Below are 20,244 nucleotides of genomic sequence, written 5' to 3'. Positions count from 1 at the left end.
TGTAAAGTGCCTTGAGAAGCTGCTTTAAAGGCGCTATATAAAAATAAAGTTTATTATATTATTATTATTATTACGTCCATCTTCCCATCTCTTCTGTAAACAGGTATCACTCAACGCACAAACATTGTTTTTAATTTCTTTTCAGAGTAATGGTCCTAGGAGCTAATTTAAAATGGCATTTTTCACTGTACTGGGCTGTACTCCTTTAGTTTCCCTTTTAATATAATTTCAATGTTCTGCAATTCAAACTGTGATTAGCATTCCAAATTTTACTGAATCTTTCTCAAAATGGGATTTACTGGTAAAAAACCCTTACTGGCTGCTGGAAAAGGGATCTCCTCAATGTGTTGTGCTGAAAGTTAACTTATTGAGATAACAACAGAAGAAACTGTTAATTCCTTTTTCACTCACATTTATATAAATGACTTTAAATCACATTTTAACTGCCATACAATCAGATAGATAGTTCTGTAATACCTGTATTTTTTGTAGGCACTTCAGACAAAGGATTAATTTGCTGTCTTTAACTTTTATTACACCTGTTTTACTCTGACTGTGCTGTGGTGAATGACTAGACAAAGAAATAAAATTCCATTAAATTCCATTTAAAAAGGTGTGTTGATTCAAATCTCTGGTCTTGTCGCCATCATGGAAAATGATGACCATATATATAACCATGGCCACAATCTTGAATTTGACAGTTTAAAATATTAAGTATTTTTTTTTAAATTATGGGCAGATAAAATTATGATTCCCATAACTGATGTTTATGCACCTTCATTATTTTGTGCTTTTTACATAATAATCATGTGTAATATAAAGTGTAGTCCCAAAATCTTCTGTTCCCTGCATTGAGTAAAATTTTATACTTCTCGCTGGGACTAAAGTTAATGTAAAATATCAAAAGAGATCCTGGCTTCTGTTCAACCATGTCCATTCCTGCAGCACCTGAAAGGACAAATGAGATCATAAAAATTCATGGGTAATCAGCATTCACTATAGATTACGTACACAAACATGAATTGTGAGTTTACCTGCATGTTGATTTCTGTCTCCTTAATTGTCTCCTGCACCAAACTATGCAATCTACTCTCAAATGTCTTGCTTTCTTCAATGACCATCATGGATTCTTCCCTATGCATGCACAAAAAAAAAAAAAAAACCATAAGTCTGAGACTAGTGAAACTGTTTCTGTTTTTCATTCTTTTCTAATTTAATACAACAATTTTAATTACAGATTAGATAGGTAGATTCATCACAACAAACTTTGATGTTGGCTTGACAAAGCCAGTCTAGAGTTGAAAGACAGAAACTAATCGGACTTGCATCCAATCAAAACAGACAGACAGTTAGTGGTAGAAAGACGGATGACAAATGGAGTGATACAAGTAGATAGATGGAGAGGGAGTGTTATTAGTAGAAAGACAGAAGGGGTGAGAGAGTGATATGTACATTGATAGAGAGATGGCTGAACAGAGTGTGTGGCATTGATAGAGCGATAAATGAAATGAGAGTCTCTGTTACAGGTACATTGACCGAGTGAGAGGAACAGAAAAGGGGCTTCAGGCCTTGAGCGCACACACTGCAAAAAATGCCTTTTTTGAAATAAGCAAGACAACACTTAAAATCTAATCTAATCTAAATTAAAGTGTACTAAAATCAAGCAAAAAAATATCTGACAATGAGGTAAGGAAAACTGACTTGGTAAGAATTCTTGAAAATAGCATAAATATCTAATCACTAAAAAATGCTATTGGATCTTAAAACTAGACAAAACGCCAAAATTTAAGCAAGTTGTGCTTATTGCAAGCAAGAAAAACTCAGTTATTCAAGATACACTTACTTAAAATGAGTATTTTGGTCTCTTGATTGAGCTGACTTTAATCTTAGATTAAGGGATAAATTCTTAATAATTACCTTACATAATAAAAAGCTTACAATAACACATTATTTCTTCAAACAGCATAATAAAAATGTGTCTTTGTCTTAAACTAAGGCACCAGAAGCATTGTTAGCATTGTATTTAGCATTTTTATAGATTTTTTTTGTAGTACAGGTGCGTGTGAGTTTTTTACTTGCCCATGCAAAATTTGATTGCACACACATTCACACACTATGGACAATTTGGAAATGCCAATCAGCCTACAACACATGTGTTTGAATTGGGTGAGGAAACCGGAGTACCCAGAGGAAACCCCAGCAGCACAGGGAGAACATGCAAACTCTGTGTACACAGGGTGGAGGCAGAATTCGACCCCCTACCCCCAGACAATCATGCTACCCACTAAGCCACTGTGCCCCACTTACAGATGTATCCTTTAAGAATGCATGTTTTTCATGCAGTTTCATGCAATTCATCACATGTGATCACCCAGCACCCTGCAGGCACGCTTCTTAGAATTTAAATTCATTTGTTGTGCTTCACACAATAGCCATCAGGTGGTGCATGAAACAACATACATTAGCTGAACACATTGTACACTAAAAAAAGGAATGTGTGCTCACTTAGGTTTAAGAAAAAAATATTACGTATGGTTTACATAAAAATATTATGTTTCTCCTCAAACCTATGCTAAACCTAATTTAAACAAGTTTCTAATTACAAGATTCAGTTATATAAAGTAAGAGTGATCGACTCACATAATACAGGTACAATACCTATACTTTTTTACATTGACATGGCTACAGCGTGTGTGCTAGAATAGTGTAGCAGTAATGTCCTTGGTGTAATATGCCAGCAGCCGGGGTTTGATCCTCAGCTCAATTGAGCGTTTTGATTTAATACACGTTTTTTTTTTTTTTTTTTTTTGTGTGTGTGTGTGTGTGAATATGAATGTCCTTACTCAAAGAAGCATTGAATGAATTCCATGTTCTCCTTACTTGCCAATGGAAACTCTTGTTATTTTCTTAGATTTAAAGTTTCACTATTGAAAAAAAAAAAACTGGTTTAAAGTGAAAATAGAAGTTGACACACTGGGAAAAATCTCACTGAATTTACTTAATTCAAATGCGTACATTGGTTCCATGTGGTTGAATTGAGCTACATTAACATATTTTTTTTGTACATGAAACATGGTTTGAGCATATATTTTCAATGGCCTGAATAAAATTAAACTCCACCTGAGCTGAGGATTGAACCCCGGTTGGTGGCCACATTACCACTGCTTTATTCTACCACACACGTTACCCATGTTAATTTAAATACTATAGTTATAGTACCTGTACTGTGTGAATTGATCAAAATTAAACCAAATATTCAAACATTTTATGTATTAATTTAAACATGTGGATACTCAGAGGTGGGTAGTAACACACTGAATTTACTTTGTTACCTTTACTTGAGTAACTTTTTTGGGGAAAAAAGTACTTTTAAGAATAGGTTTAAATGGCCATAATTATACTCTTACTGTTACGCCATGGCCAGCAGATGGCACTGTGGTGCTGCTTACTAGAGACTTAACTGGATGAAGTGGACGCGTGACGTTTGTTTTGGTTTGTTTGCTTCATGTTTGAGTTTGTTGTTAATTTGCCCATGTGCAAATTTGCCCAGGTGTCCATGCTTTAGTCTGATTATGTTGACTATTTAAACCCCTCGGTGACTGCGCACTTCATGCAGTATTCTTTGGTTTACATTTGTCATGTCAAGGAAGTATAACGGTATGTGCTAACGTGTAGCATGCTAGCGGTCGTAGCTAGATGTCCAGAGTTTAAGTATAGTCGGTAGAGACCGCGCTCCCTGTGTTTTGTTTGTCTGCTAATTAATAAAGACTTTGACCTGCACCTGCATCTGCCTCCAGTCCCGTTTCGTAACAGAATACTGCGCCCATAATGCGGAAGCAGCAGGTCATCATGAGTGCCGCCGATGCGGCCGAGTTTGAGGCATGGCTTCGTTCGTTCTGGGAACAGAGCAAACAGCTCACCGAGGAATTGCTGGGCTCGATTGCCTTATAACGCAACGAGAGCTGCTGCAGAAAGCTGGCCCATGCGCCATGTCGCCACCCACGCAAGTTCCCACGCCCCCGCTGCCAGAGAGCTACACCGCGCTACACAGCCAGCAAAGCTACTCGAACTCCTGGAGCTTCCCACTGCAGGGGAATGGCACCACACTGCCCAGTCCGGAATTGAAGGCTAGCCCAGAACTTTTTTTGGGGGGGCAATGGGGACAGCGGAGCTCCAGCCTGAGGCCTACAGCGAGGTCTCAGCTGTGGAGCCCCCGCCTGAGGTCAACATGGCGACCTCAGAGCTACAGCTTGCTATACCTCTGCCTACGGGGAGGTCTCATCTGTGGAGCTCCTGCACGCCGAAGAAGCCGTCCCGCTGCCCTGCACAACCGAGGAGGCTGTCCTGCTGTCCCACTGCCCTGCACAGCCGTGGAAGCTGTCCCGCTGTCCAGCCCAGTTGAGGAGGCCATCCTGCTGCCCTGCACGGTCGAGGAAGCCGTCCTGCTGCCATGTCCGGCCGAGGAGGCTGTCCTGAGCTCCAGTCCAGTTCCAGTACCTTCAAGTTTCAGTCCAGTTCCAGTCCCTCCAAGTTCCAGCCTCCGCCCAGCCTTCCAGCCTTGCTGAAGACTTCGCCCAGCGTTCCAGTGCCGTTGGGGGCGGCACCCAGAGTTCTCGTGCTGCCGGGGTTGGTGCTGCCGCCTCGTTTTCTGTCAGCGAGAGACAGATTTCCCAGGGGCCCAGGACCCCCGTTGGAGGGGGGTTGTTGGCGCTCCGGGAGCAGCGCCTTTGGAGGGGGGTTATGTTACGCCACGGCCAGCAGATTGCACTGTGGTGTTATTTGGTTTACATTTGTCATGTCGAGGAAGTATGACGGTATGCGCTAACGTGTAGCTAGATGTCCAGAGTTTAAATATAGTCAGTAGAGACCACGCTCCCTGTGTTTTGTTTGTCTGCTAATTAATAAAGACTTTGACCTGCACCTGCATCCGCCTCCAGTCCCGTTTCGTAACACTTACTCAAGTTAATTTTTAATCACATAAATGTACTTTTACTTCATTACATTCGGTGGCATTCACTCATTACTATTAAATGTTAATGAATATACGTAGTTTTAATTAGTTTAAATCACGTATAATGCACACGTATTGCCTAACCCTAACCCTCCTGAGTCCACCTCCTCACAATCCTGGTGGAGACAGGCTGACTTTGAACTGCAGGAAGGAGGTGTTAACAAGACAAGGTTATGTTCTGAACAACCAAGTGGGGGGTAAGATAGTAACTCAGTACTACAGTAATGAGTGTATCTATAGTTATTCACTGACTATATAGGGAATAGTAAATTGAGTGATATCGGACATAGCAGGACATGTCTGCATAGTTGCTCTACAAGGTCTGTTGCAAAGATGGACAAAATGATGAAAAATGTGACTTATAAAGTCATGTAAGTAATAATAAATACATAAGGTCACAGTTGTGAGTTGCAGTCTAATTCACAATTGTGAGAAGTTGCAACTGTGAGAAATAAAGCCCCCAATTTGGGGCGAGTGAAACCAGCAAAACCGGCTGGTTGGCAATTCCACCTCACACCCGGTGAATGGAAGGTGGAAAGAGTTAGCCAACTTCTCCAAAACAGACGACTGACTTCGGTCCAACATAAAAAATAAATAAATAAATTAATAGATAGATAGATAGATAAATAAATAAATAAATAAATATATATAATGTGTGTGTGTGTGTGCGTGCGTGCGTGTATATGTATGTGCATGTATTTGTGTATATGTCTGGTTCCTCTCAAGGTTTCTTCCTCTTAAAACATCTTAGGGAGTTTTTCCTTGCTACTGTCGCCACTCAGTGGCTTGCTCAGTTGGGATAAATTCGCACCTTTAATATCTGTATACCGTGTTGATATTTCTATAAAGCTGCTTTGAGACAATGTCTATTGTAAAAAGCGCTATACAAATAAAAAATAAATTGAACTGAATATATATAAAATATGAGTGTGTATTGTGTATATATGTGAATACGACATGTATATCTGTATATGTGTATGGCTGTATATGTATATATAAACATAGATAGATAGATAGATAGATAGATATAGATATAGATATATATATAGCCACTGTTATATAAATGTGCAGGGCCTGGAGAATTTTTCTGAAGAACAGTGGGCAGTTTAACTGTTCAGGACAAATAAGGGACTCATAACAAATAAAAATAAAAAAAATTATGGATCAACCAGGTAACGATACACAGTATTAAGAATCAAGGGTATGTAAACTTTTGAATGGGGTAATTTTTAAAATTTCAGCTATTATCCTGTATTGTCGACCATATGTAAACATCTGCTATGTGAAATAGTTTATTCAGGACAGTACTAAATAAAAAAACAACATGGGATTTTTATGATCCTTCTTATTTTCTCAACAGTATTAAGATTTAGATTAAGATGTATGTATATACTTATATATATATATATATATATATGTGTGTGTGTGTGTGTGTGTGTATATATATATACACACACACACAGAGAGTTCTTTGCCATGAGGTGCCATGTTGAATTTCCAGTGACCAGTATGAGGGACTGTGACTGTGAGAGCGATGACACCAAATTTAACACACCTGCTCTCCATTCACACCTGAGACCTTGTAACACTAACAAGTCACATGACACCGGAGAGGGAAAATGGCTAATTGGGCCCAATTTGGACATTTTCAATTAGGGGTGTACTCAATTTTGTTGCCAGCGGTTTAGACATTAATGGCTGTGTGTTGAGTTATTTTGAGGGGACAGCAAATTTACACTGTTACACAAGCTGTACACTCACTACTTTACATTGAAGCAAAGTGTCATTTCTTCAGTGTTGTCACATGAAAAGATATAATCAAATATTTACAAAAATGTGAGGGGTGTACTCACTTTTGTGAGATACTGTATATAAACATAGCCATGTGGAAAAAATAAGTACACCCCATAGAAATTGTTGCCTTTTTTTTCTTTATATATATATATATATATATATATATATATATATATATATATATATATATATGGCAAACATTTCATCCTCTTTGAAACAGTGCCAGTTAATAATGTTGATACAATCAAAATTTTGCAGTATTTTTCACAATTTAAATGAACAAAAAACAGAATCAGTCACGTGGAAAATGTAAGTACACCCCTATTTATCACACCTGAAAATCCATAAAATTAGAATCAGGTGTTCAAGACTGGGTGCCAGTCTTTTTGAACCTGCTTAGGGAGTGCAGGTGTAACCTGTCTTATTTAGACCCCTTGTCATGTAATGGGATAGAAGACAGATGCAATTGCAGTTAAACCTTTTATTAAGAGAGAGAGAGACAGACAAATCCAAAATGTAAGGCACAAACATGGTCAAAAAACAAGTGAGGGGTAAGGTGACTGGCACCAACATAAACTAGACTAAGACAACAATCGAGAAAAGCAAGGTTATAAACAGGATCAAAACCATGAAACAAAAAATGAGGATCAAAAGGCTTTGTATGGTTCTGGCAGCTAAACTCAGACACACAATACTTTGCGTCAAACAAATCTACACGATGGGTATAAATACTAAACGAAATCAAAGTGGAAACAAGAGCAGGTGAGACATTTAAGAAATAACCAATAACACAACAGGGTTGGAGACAGGACAGAAACCAAAACAAAACTCAAAAGTAAACAAACTCGATGTCATTGAAAACCCGGAAGCACGTCCTGTTGTGCTTCAGGCAGTTCATGCGCACTGAATGCTTCAGCGCTCAGCGCAAGGGGAAATCTGTGACACTCCTCTCATATTTAGTGTCTGGTATTCCCTTTGCTATTGAGGTGTGTGGTGTCATCATGCCAAAATCTAAATAGTTCTGTAAGGCCTTCCAAAAAAAGGTTGTGGATGCCTATGAGTCTGGCAAGGGATTTAAAAAGATTTCCAAATTATTTGAAATACATCATTCCACTGTAGGTAAATAATCTACAAATGGCACAGATTTCAAATGACTGCCAATTTGTCCAGGACTGGCTGTCCCAGCAAATTCAGCCCAAGAGTCTGATGCCTCCAAAATTCCCAAAATTTCATGACAGGATCTTACAACTGTTGGTGTCAAAGTGTATGTGTCTACAATCAGAAAGAGACTGCACAAATTTGACCTGTATGTGAGGTGCGCCAGGAAAAAGCCTTTGCAAGACTACAGTTTGCCATTGAGCATATAGGCAAAGACCAGGCCTTTTGGAATAACATGCTCTGGACAGACGAATCAAAGACAGAGTTGTTTGGCCACAGTAACAGCAGACATGTTTGGTGCAGACCAAAGACATCTTCTCAGGAGAAGCAATATCTGTCTATAAGTTTAAACTGAACTGAAAGTGGACCTTGAAACAGTATAATGATCCTAAGCACACTAGCAAATCCACCAAGGAATTGAAAAAAGAAGAAATGTAGGGTTATGGAATGGCTTAGTAAAAGCCCGGATTTGAATCCCACTGAAATTTGGGGGGGATTTGAAATGGGCAGTACATGCAAGAAAACCCTCTAACATCTTGCAACTAAAAGGAACTAACTCGCATGGAAGAGTAGTCAAAAATTCCAGCAGGTGATGTCAGAGACCGGTGGACAATTATGCAAAACGCCTACAAGAAGTTATTTCTGCTAAAGGGGCAATACTAGCTTCTGAGGCCAAGGGTGTACTTACTTTTTCCACAGAAGTATATCACTATTTCTGTTGAAAAAATGATTGAAAAAGCTCATTTTCCTTGTGATTTTGTTCAAGTATCCATCCCATCTATCCATCCATCCATTTTCTGTACCGCTTATCCTTACCTAACCTGGAGCCTATCCCAGGGGGCATGGGGCACAGGGCCGGAGACACCCTCGATGGGGTGCCAATCCATCACAGGACACAATCACACACACACATTCACACACCCATTCATAAACTATGGCCACTTTTGAACATGCCAATCAGCCTACAATGCAAGTCTTTGGACTAGGGGAGGAAACCAGAGTACCCGGAGGAAACCCCAGAAGCACGGGGAGAACATGCAAACTCCGCACACAAATGGCCACGGCGGGAATCGAACCCTCGACCCTGGAGGTGTGAGGCAAACATGCCAACCACTAAGCCACTGTGCCCCCTTGTTCAAGTATATTAACTTTATTAATGGGCACTGTTAATAAGATGATCAAATGGTTGCCCAAATATGTCAAAAAAGCCAACAATTTCCATGGAGTGTATTTTTACATGACTGTACAACCCATAGGTATACCTCAAACTATCAGATTCATCAAGTACAATGCACATTTAAAAAAATAATAATAAATTCCGCAAGTAATTTGCAATTTTATGTTTCAAACAGAGATAATGATAGAGAGGCAAAAGTTAATTACCACAGCTTTAAACATATCAGCATCAGTCAGAATCACAAGTGCTCTGAGCTGCAGTATTGGTCAGAAGCCTAATACATAACAGTTTACCACCACTAGTCTTGTTATTTTGTCTTTGAACAGTACTTGGCAAATATTGTAAATTCTAAGTATAAAGTTATGTGTGTTTGCGTTTGTTTCTATTTTTTTTGTTTATTTATAGGCCTAGCTAGCTAGCTCTCACTATCTTCTTCAGTGAAATTAACTAGCTAGTTAGCTACTACTTAGCTGCTTTTTAGAAGTCTCGCCCAAATAATGGATACTGTAGATTTAAAGTGAAAAACTCCGCTTCAACTGAAAAAAAGACTCTGATGATCATAATGAACATCCTTTCAACACACTCAGTACTGTCTGACTGTATAGCATACAGCTGCAGAACAGTAATGATTTATACTCCCACTATAGATGTCCCACTATAGAGTCAGAATGGCTTCCTTTTTTTTTTTTTTGAGTCTGGTTCCAGTCTATTTTTTGCGTTTCTTTGTGCTTTCAGTGATGGCTATATCCAGTGAGAGAGAGTGAGTGAGTGATCAAATTGACAGAGCATGCAACACACACATGCGGAGCAGCATGAATGTGAATTTGAAAGGAGCAAAAGCCACGAGTTTGTGACAGACCGTTTCAGTTGTTATTTTTTATTTTTTATTGAATTTTTGAAAGTGCAATGGCAAGCGCAGTGTGAACAAACGTGAGCCCAGAGGTCTGTTAGAATTTTGCCCGCCTCCCGAGTCTTCTTATGCACCCTAAACACACTTCAAAGTTTGCCTGCTCTTTACACACTTGATCCAACTAAAAGCATTTAGCGAAATGCTAGACTTAAGGGAACCAGTTCGAGTGCACTACATACAGTACACAAAACTACTAAAGCCACATACACCACAGCATGGGATTTTAAAAAATATACTTATGTACTAGTATAAACTAAATATTAAGGGGAAAAAGTTTATAACAGGACATAAATGTCAACACATCTGAAAATATTTAAAATTTTGTTGCAGATTAAGGACACCCATATTGGCTTAAAACATCCTTGTAGAAACTTATGTTCACAGGTCGTGCATTTACAGTCATGCGAATGGATATCTTGCATATCCAGTGTGAATAAGAAGTGACCTTATTCACACTATTCATCATTAAACCTTTGTAAAACTAAAAATTTTAATATGCATTATTAAGTACTATTTTACTTATGAAAATGCACTCCATACTCACGGTTGGTGGAGAATAAGAAGGCTGTCAGGATGAGGAGGTCTGTGCTGTAGCAATGGAGGACCAGAGTTAGGTGGGGTTCGCCCTCCATCAGGACTCCCACTTACAGGACTCCGAACCTTGCTCTGGAAATCCCATAGATAATTTAATGGACCATAGAAATGTAGATAGTAGCGTTGCTTAATGATATGTGGTTAAATGTGGTAGTGCTTGCAGTTTAGAGCTGGTCATTGAATGATTTGTTGAATTAAGTTCAAATACCATGAGTGCAGAGACCCACTACTGTGTGACTGAGCAAGAACCTTATACAGTCAGGTCCATAAGTATTTAGACAATGACACAGTAATTTTGCCTCTGTACCCTACCATAATGGATCTGAAATGAAGCAATCTATTTAACAAAAATATTGCATTAACCATTTAGGAATTACAGCCATTTTTTACAGAGTCCCTCCATTTTCACAGGCTCAAAAGTAATTGGACAGTTGACTGATAAGCAGTTTCATGGCTAGGTGTGGCCTGTTTCCTCATTAAATTGATGATAGTGTCACGAAATGGAGGCTGAGACGGAAGCAAGTGCAGGTTTGGCAGTTTAATCAAACAAAGTCCAAGGATAAGGCAGAAATCAATAGTCAAAAGACAGGCAGAGGTCAGGCGATCAGGAAAACAGGCAAAACAGGCAGGGCAGAGAATCGAGGTCAGTAGAGTAAACAAAGGTCAAATATCAGATAGGCAAACACAATATAATGCTTGGACAACGACAGAGACTAGGCAGCTGAATGTATACTTTGCAAAGTCTAAATGTTCACAAAGTCTCTTTTATGCTGTGTTTGTGAGTGTGTGTGAGATTGAGTACAGGTGTGTGTATTTAGAACTCTGGAGAAGCAAGCGTGTGCGGGAATGTAGTCCTCTTCAGCCATGTTTGTAGTTTGTGGTGCTTCCTGGGAAATGGTTTGTGGTTTGCTGTGATATGACAGATAAATTGATAAATTATGGAGATAAGGGTAGTTGTTCATGGGCACTCTTAATATGCGGTCCAAAGAGGTGTCGATGTGAAGAAGGCCATCATTAGGCTGAAAACAACAAAATAGATCTATCAGAGAGATAGCAAAAACTTCTTAAAAAGAAGGAATGCACTGGCAAGCTCAGCAACGCCGAAAGGCCTGGAAGATCCTGAAAATCAACTAAAATGGATGATCCCATTCTCAACAATAAAATAAACAAACAAACAAAAAAAAACTGCCCACTTCTGATGCAAGATTTACTTGTACCAAAATGATGGGAAGAGAAGAGTATGGCGAAGGTAAGGAAGGACTCATGATCCAAAGCATACCACATCATCTGTCAAACATGTGGAGGGAGTATTATGGCATGGGCATGTATGGCTGCCAATGGAACTGGATCAGTGGTGTTTATTGATTATGTGACTGCTAATAGAGCTATACTTTCTGCTCTGATTCAGATTCAGTCAAATGCTGCAAAACTGATAGGATGGCATTTCACAGTACAGATGGATAATGAGCCAAAACATACCGTGAAGGCAGCCCAAAAGCTTCATAAGGCAAAGAAATAAAATGTTCTTAAATGTCTGATAATTTCAACCCAATTGAGCATGCTTTTCACTTACTAAAGACAAAACTGAAGGCAGAAAGTCCCACAAACAAGCAGCAACTGAAAGCGGCTACAATAAAGGTGTGGCAAAGCATCTTAACAGAGGAAACTCAGCATTTGATGATGTGCATGGGTTCCAGACTTCAGGCAGTCATCGACTTCAAAGGATTTGCGTCCAAGTAATAAAAATAATCCTAATATTTATGATTATGTTAGTTTGTTAAATTACCTTTAAGCCCCTTAAAATGGAGGGAGTCTGTAAAAAAAAATGGCTGTAGTTCTTAAACAGTTAATGCAATATTTTTTGTTAAACACCTTGAATTAAAGCTAAAAGTCTACACTTCAATCAGATCTTGATTGCTTCATTTCAAATCCATTGTGCTGGTGTACAGAGGCAAAATTACAAAAAAATGTGTCACTGTCCAAATACTTATGGATCTGGGTGTATGTCAACTTTTTAGCTGTAAGTTTTGACAGTATACTGTTAGGATATACAGTGGTTCTTGAAAGTTTGTGCTTTAAAGAATTTTATACATTTCTGCATAAATATGACCTAAAACATCATCATATTGTCCTAAAAGTAGATAAAGGTAACCCAATAAAAAAAGACAAAAATATTACACTTGGGCATTTATTTATTGATGAAAATTGTCCAATAGTACATATCTTTGAGCGGCAAAAGTATGTGAACCTTTGCTTTCAGTATCTGGTGTGACCCCCTTGTGCAGCAATAACTACAACTAAATGTTTCCATTAACTGTTGATCAGTCTTGCACATCGGCTTGGAAGAATTTTAGCCCATTCTTCAGTAAAGAACAGCTTCAACTCTGGGATGTTGGTTGGTTTCCTCATATGAACTGCTTGCTTCAGGTACTTCCACAACATTTCTTTTGGATTAAGGTCAGGACTTTGACTTGGCTATTCCAAAACATTAACTAGTCTTATTTAACCTTTCTTTGGTAGAACGACTTATGTGCTTAGGGCTTCTGACTTGCTGCATGACCCATTTTCTACTGAGATTCAGTTCGTGGACATATGCCCTGACATTTTCCTTGAAGATTATTACACATCTTGCTCTTGGAGTGATCTCTGTTGGTTGATCACTCCAGGGGAGGGTAACAATGGTCTTGAATTTCCTCCATTGATACCCGCATCTGCCTGACTGTGGATTGCTGTTGTGCAAACGCTTTAGGATGGTTTTGTAACCTTTTCCAGCTTGATGAGCATCAACAACATTTTCTGAAATCCTCAGACATCTCCTTTGTTCGTGCCATGATACACTTCCACAAACATGTGTTGTGATGATCAGACTATGAATGATCCCTGTTCTTTAAATAAAACAGGGTGCTCACTCACACCTGGTTGTCATGCCAATGATTGAAAACTCTAATTTCACCTTCAATTTAACTGATAATCTTAGAGGTTCATATACTTTTGCCACTCACTGATATGTAATATTGGATCATTTTCCTCAATAAATAAATGACCAAGTATAATATTTTTGTCTTATTTGTTCAATTGGGTTCTTGTTGTCTACTTTTAGGACTTGTTTTAGGACTGATGGTGTTTTAGGTCATATTTCTGCAGAAATATAGAAGATTGTAAAGGGTTCGCAAATTTTCAAGCACCACTGTACATGTACATGCATATGCAGGAGCTCCAAACTGCTCACAAACTATTTAAATGTTAAAACCCCAAAAACTTCACTTGTGGGGTCTTTTTCATGGTTTGAATTTGACTTATATTAATACACTATTGTGTATAAGTGTGTGTAACTCACACAGGCCACTTTAAGCAGGTTCCACAACTCCTTCTGTCTTTTTTCTTGCATTCGACGCAATTCCTGCTCACACTGAGCCATGCTGCTCACCATGCCCTCCACCCGAGGCAGCAACTCCATCACCCTCTGTCGGCACACCACTGTCTTGCTGCAAATAATCAAGGGAAATAAAGCACGGAATCAAACTTGAAACCATGGAAACAAAATTTCTAAAGCTAAAAATGCACACTATCACATACACAAACACAGAAACACAAACAGACCTGAGGTGTGTGTAAAACTCTCTAAGTTTTTTCTCATAGAACTGAATTGCCTGGACCACCAGCTTCACCACTTCCTGACAATCACCTATACCCCTCTGATCTGAAGGCAGATACAAAATAATTGAGACAACAGTAATGTTATATTTTTCATATAAACTATATGGCTAAATGTATGTGTACACCTGACCGTCACACCCATATGTGGGCCTTCACCAAACCATTGGAAGCAGATAATTGTCTAGAATGGCTTTGTATGCTGTAGCATAAAGATTTCCTCTTCACTGGAATTAAGGGGCCTAGCCCAAACCTGTTCCAATTTGACAATGCCCAGTGCACAATACAAGGCCCATAAAGGCATGGTTTGCCAAGACTGGTGTGGAAGAACTTGAGTGGCCTGCACAGAGCCCTGAACTCAACCCAACTGAACACTTTTGGGATGAACTGCAATGTAAATACATGCCAGGCCTCCTCACCCAATATCAGTGGCCAACCACATTAATGTGCTTGAATGGGCAAATCCCTACAGCCACACTCCAAAATCTAGTGGAAAACCTTCCCTGAAGAGTGGAGGTTATTGTAACAGCAAACTTGGATTAAAATGGAATGGGATGTTCAATAAGCACAATCATTGTTCAATGATTGGTCAGGTGTCCACATACTTTTAGCCATATAGTGTACACAGCAGATTTCTGAATGATATGTAATAATCCTTATAAAAGACATCTTCCTTGGTCTGTTTTTCTTAAGATGAGACAAGTACACAAATAGGCAGGCAAGTACACAAATTCTATATGACAAATCTTGTGGATTTGGTCCATCTAGAAATAAACTGTCCAATAACTATCTTCCAACCAAAACACCTACAACTACGGTAATACAAGCAGCAGGTTGTGTTGCAAGACTATCATAATATGGTTGAATCTAATATGCTTCAGTGTGTTATATTATATTCAGTTGTGCATAGACTGTAACAGGCAATTACTAAAAAATGCATTTTACACAGCTTTCTTTAAGAGCATCAGATGCCTGCAAGACACCTGCCATTGTAAGTATGCCATTTATGCCAGTATGCTGTCTCACCCCTGGGTTTCTCTCTGAGCTTGCGGAATAAGTCCATTGCCTTCCCCTCGCTGAAAAGACAAAACAAACATGTAAGAGTAGTAATGACTAATGTGTGTCAATGTACACCCACCGTCCACTTTAATAGGAACACCGGTACACCTGTTCATTTATGCAGACATCCAATCAACCAATCAAGCGGCAGCAACAAAATGCCTAAAATCATGCAGATACAGGTCAAGAGTTTCAGTTAATGTTCACAACAAACATCAGAATGGGGAACAAGTGTGATCTCTGTGACGTTAACTTTTGACAGCATGGTTAATGGTGTCAGATAGGCTGGTTTGAGTATTTCAGAAACTGCTCTCCTAGGATTTTCACACACAACAGTCTCTAGAGTTTATACAAAATGATGCCAAAAGCAAAAAACACTGAAAGAGCGATAGTTGTGTGGGTGGAAAAGCCTTGTTGATAAGTCAGAGGGAAATGGCCAGATTGGTTCGAGCTGTCAGAAAGGATATAGTAACTCATAAAATCACTCTTTACAACTGTAGTGAGCAGAAAAGCATCTCTGGATTATGGCTGCAGCAAACGATTATTTTCAAAAATTCGATTAGTTGCCCAATTATTTATTTATTTATTTATTTTTATTTTTCTCTCGATTTTCCGATTAATCGGATGGGGGGGGGGCTTTCAGTATGATTTATTAATTTAAAATAAAATCCACAAACTGAGTCTTACAAATATAAATTTAACACTAAAACTTTATACAACTGTTTGTCCAATTATATAAGACTGAAAAGAACCCAATACACACAGACACACACCAGAATATATATATATTATTCATTTAGGACTTTAGTGTAATTCAGTGCTTTTTGTGCATCCATAAAAATAATGCATAATTATTAGTTATATACCCTAATATGTGTGTGTATATATATATATATATATATATATATATATATATATATATATATATATATATATATATACATACATATACACACACACACACACACAGTATCTCACAACAGTGAGTACACCCCTCACATTTTTGTAAATATTTGATTATATCTTTTCATGTAACAACACTGAAGAAATGACACTTTGCTACAATGTAAAGTAGTGAGTGTACAGCTTGTGTAACAGTGTAAATTTGCTGTCCCTTCAAAATAACTCAACACACAGCCATTAATGTCTAAACCGCTGGCAACAAAAGTGAGTACACCCCTAAGTGAAAATGTCCAAATTGGGCCCAAAGTGTCAATAATTTGTGTGGCCACCATTATTTTCCAGCACTGCCTTAACCCTCTTGGGCATGGAGTTCACCAGAGCTTCACAGGTTGCCACTGGAGTCCTCTTCCACTCCTCCATGATACATCATGGAGCTGGTGGATGTTAGAGACCTTGTGCTCCTCCACCTTCCGTTTGAGGATGCCCCACAGATGCTGCCTTGCTAAAGAAGCTGAGGGTGAAGGTGATGGACTGGCTAAGCATGTCTCCAGAGCTAAACCCTATTGAGCATCTGTGGGGCATCCTCAAATGGAAGGTGGAGGAGCACAAGGTCTCACAAGGTAGGAGGTTGCTGTTCCAGACAAGGTCTTGTAGGTGAGCATCAAGGTCTTGAATTTGATGTGGGCTGCTACAGGAAGCCAGTGGAGGGAGATGAAGAGGGGTGTGACATGGGTTCTCTTGGGCTGGTTGAAGATGAGGTGTGCTGCTGCATTCTGAATCATCTGAAGGGGTTTCATGGAGCTGGCTGGGAGGCCCGAGAGTAGTGTGTTGCAGTAGTCCAGTTTTCATATGACTGGACTAGTAGTTATGTAGCCTGTTCGGTGAGGTAGGGTCTGATTTTCTTGATGTTGTACAGGATGAGCCTACAGGACCGTGCAGTTGTTCAGATGTGGTCTGTAAATGTCAAGCTGTCATCAAGAATCACCCCAAGGCTCCTGGTCGTCGTGGTTGGCTTGAGTGTGGTTGAGCCGAGCTGTACAGTGAGGTTGTGGTGGATTAAGGGACAAGCTGGGATGACGAGAAGCTCAGATTTTGCCAGGTTGAGCTTAAGCTGGTGTTTCCTCATCCAGACTGAGATGGCCAACAGTCAAGCAGAGATTCGTGCAAAATTCGATCTGCTACAAATCAGATCAGAATCTGATCAGTTCAGATCACAATTCGTGCAGAATCACTAAGTATTTACCGTAATTTTCGGACTATTGAGCGGAGCGCACCTGAATATAAGCCGCACCGACTAACTTTAAAAAGAATTTTTTTTTTGTACATATATAGGCCGCACTTGTCTATAAGCCGCAGGTGTCCACGTTGTAACATGAGATATTTACACAGAAAGATGTTACACAAAGATTTATTTTTAACTTTTAATTAAATACGTACCGTAAAAGTTTTTTTCCGAACAGTGCCTGTAACACGGCTGGTTAAAAAAAAATAAAAATACAGTTGCCTACCAGGAAAAGTCATTGATCGCTATCTTCATCTTCCTCCTGCGCACTAAAACCACTAAAGTCGTCTTCTTCAGTGTCGGAATTGAACAGCCTCAGAATTACCGGCACTTCGTCACACACTTCCTCAGTCTCTCTTTCGTTGTCGCTCTCAATGTCACTTACATCTCGAGGCAAATTCAGCCTTGAGCTTGTGCTGTCCTCTTCATCACGCAGCAGTCCAGCCTTTCGAAACCCGTTGGTGATAGTAGATTTTTTGACACTGCTCCACGCTGTTAGGATCCACTGGCAAACCTGAGCAAAAGTTGCTCTTCGCATGCTATTTCCTTCTTCGACAGCCAGATTGATTGCCTTTAACTTGAAAGCTGCATCATATGCATTTCGTTTGAGTGCGTTTGATTTAATTCGAACAGTTTCATTGGTCCACTGTGACCTGTTCGGTAATTTCATTGGTCCGATGTGACGAGGCTAAATGTTTTGGCGGCATGAAGCTCATTAGCCCGTAAAAATCCATAAATTAGCCGCGTCATTGTTTAAGACGCAGTGTTCAAAGCGTGTGACAAAAGTAGCGGCTTATAGTCCGGAAATTACGGTAGTCTAAGAAGCGTGTTTTCGGAACAGAAGTAATGTAGTGAGTAAATGTACTGCGCACAGACCAACTAATCGATAATGAGATTCATTAACAACGATTTTCATTAATCGATGATTATCGATTAGTTGTTGCAGCTCTACTCGGCATGTACAAAACATCGGACCTTGAGGTGAATGGGCTACAACAGCAGAAGACCACATTGGGTTCCACTCCTGTCAGCCAAGAACAGGAATCTGAGTCTATCATGGGCATGGGCTCATTAACTGAAGCTCTTGACCTGTATTTGCATAATTTTATGCATTGTGCAGCAGCCACATGATGATGGCTGATTGGATAACTGTATGAATATGCAGATGTACAGGTGTTCCTATGAAAGTGGATGGTGAGTGTGTATTGTCTGTGTGTTTGAACTCACAGAGACTCCAGGGCTTCTCCACTCCTCCAAGGATGTCTCTGGAGGTCTACTATATCAGTCTGTAATTTCATCATCTCTTCCTCCAACATAGTTACATCATCTGTCTGATACACAGAAAAATGCATACACACAGTAAGCAAATATCTAGCACAGTAATATCTGCTCCTGTGAAATACTGCAGAATGACAGAAACACTCACCTGACCATGGCTGAGTGCAGTTTGCTCCATCTCTCTCCAGACACTTAGTAACTTCTCTGAAGCTGTAACAACATGATTGTTTCTGAAGAACCACCAGTGACCGCTGTTAAGATTGAGCCTTATAGCATGGTATCTACTTGTAGACATAGGCATAAAACTATAATGCACACACACAACTGTGTGCATACAACACTTACAATCATTAAAAGCCAGATAGGCAGCACCATTTGTGTTTTCTAATTTTTTTAAGTCAAGTTTTCTTTTTACCATGCTATGTCTCTTCGGAATAACAAGTCTGGTAAACAGAAAAACTAGGCTTGTCATTAGCCAGCTCTTTAGTTCAAACCAAGGTACACAAAACGTATGCTTCTGTCATTTGTCCCTTTGTGTAATTTGTACTTTCGTTAGACCATGCACACTTTTAATATAGTCTCCTAATTTCTTCTCCAATGTCATCTTGAAAGTACTCCACCTTGGTCATGTGTATTACACCCACTTGTGATCTTAATTACAATTGAGGCGTTTTGGAGATGTCAGTGAACCAGTCTTAAATAAATTTGCTTTGACTATGTGTAATTGCTTGTCATGACTGTCAATGAGACATTATGTGATCAGCACAAGTCTCCACTTTATATGCGTCTTCTGTGTATTTGTAACCTTTGACCCCTGGTCCTGCTATTGTTTTTAGTAGTAACTTTAACTGAAAAGTTGAGCCTTACTTTTACCAGAACACCACAAGCGTGTATGTGTCTACATATGTGTGTGTTTTACCAATGCCAGTGGCCCTCTGCTCCTGGTATTTGTCCATGTCGATGTGCAGACTGGTAGTGAAGAATTCAAGCGTAGCTTTGAGTCTCTGGTGCACAGAGACCATCTCATTCTTCTGCTTGGACAACAAGCCATTATGCCTCAGCAGGCTCATACTGAGACAGTCAGATGCATATGAAAGAGAGATTCCAGTAGAAAATGTACTTGTACCAATACCAGTATTTTACGCATACAAAGGTTTAAGACAAAACAAAACAAAACAATACAAAAAAAAAGCACAATATACACATACATATAATTACACATTGGGCAAAAGAAACGATGGCAATTATATCAGTATACTGTAGACTAGTACTTAGACTTTGTACACTCATTTTCCACTTTAATAGCACAATAGTCCTCCTTAATTAGTTTATGCAGTTATGTAATAAGCCAATCATGTGGCAGCAGCACAATGCATAAAATCAATTAGATACAGTTCAAGAGCTTTGGGTATTGTTCACATCAA

At 39.2% G+C, this 20,244-nt stretch overlaps 1 protein-coding gene across 3 annotated transcripts in view; it reads right to left on the bottom strand.

The window, feature by feature from the left end:
• Positions 1-395: 395 nt before the first annotated feature.
• ikbkb (inhibitor of nuclear factor kappa B kinase subunit beta) overlaps positions 396-20,244 on the bottom strand; it is a 67,342-nt gene continuing 47,493 nt past the window's right edge. For all 3 annotated transcript variants that reach the window (XM_017468247.2, XM_053680242.1, XM_053680243.1), the window contains 9 exons: positions 19,740-19,891; positions 18,969-19,030; positions 18,770-18,873; positions 15,325-15,374; positions 14,245-14,344; positions 13,982-14,129; positions 10,595-10,716; positions 1,035-1,134; positions 396-948 (listed from right to left, as the gene is read on the bottom strand). In XM_017468247.2, coding sequence (XP_017323736.1) covers positions 901-948; positions 1,035-1,134; positions 10,595-10,716; positions 13,982-14,129; positions 14,245-14,344; positions 15,325-15,374; positions 18,770-18,873; positions 18,969-19,030; positions 19,740-19,891 — 886 coding nt within the window. In that variant the 3' untranslated portion in view covers positions 396-900. The remainder of the gene's footprint in view (positions 949-1,034; positions 1,135-10,594; positions 10,717-13,981; positions 14,130-14,244; positions 14,345-15,324; positions 15,375-18,769; positions 18,874-18,968; positions 19,031-19,739; positions 19,892-20,244) is intronic.

This window comes from Ictalurus punctatus, chromosome 5 (genome assembly GCF_001660625.3).
Source record: "Ictalurus punctatus breed USDA103 chromosome 5, Coco_2.0, whole genome shotgun sequence".
Taxonomy (NCBI): domain Eukaryota; kingdom Metazoa; phylum Chordata; class Actinopteri; order Siluriformes; family Ictaluridae; genus Ictalurus; species Ictalurus punctatus.
This window is presented reverse-complemented; position numbering and strand designations above follow the sequence as displayed.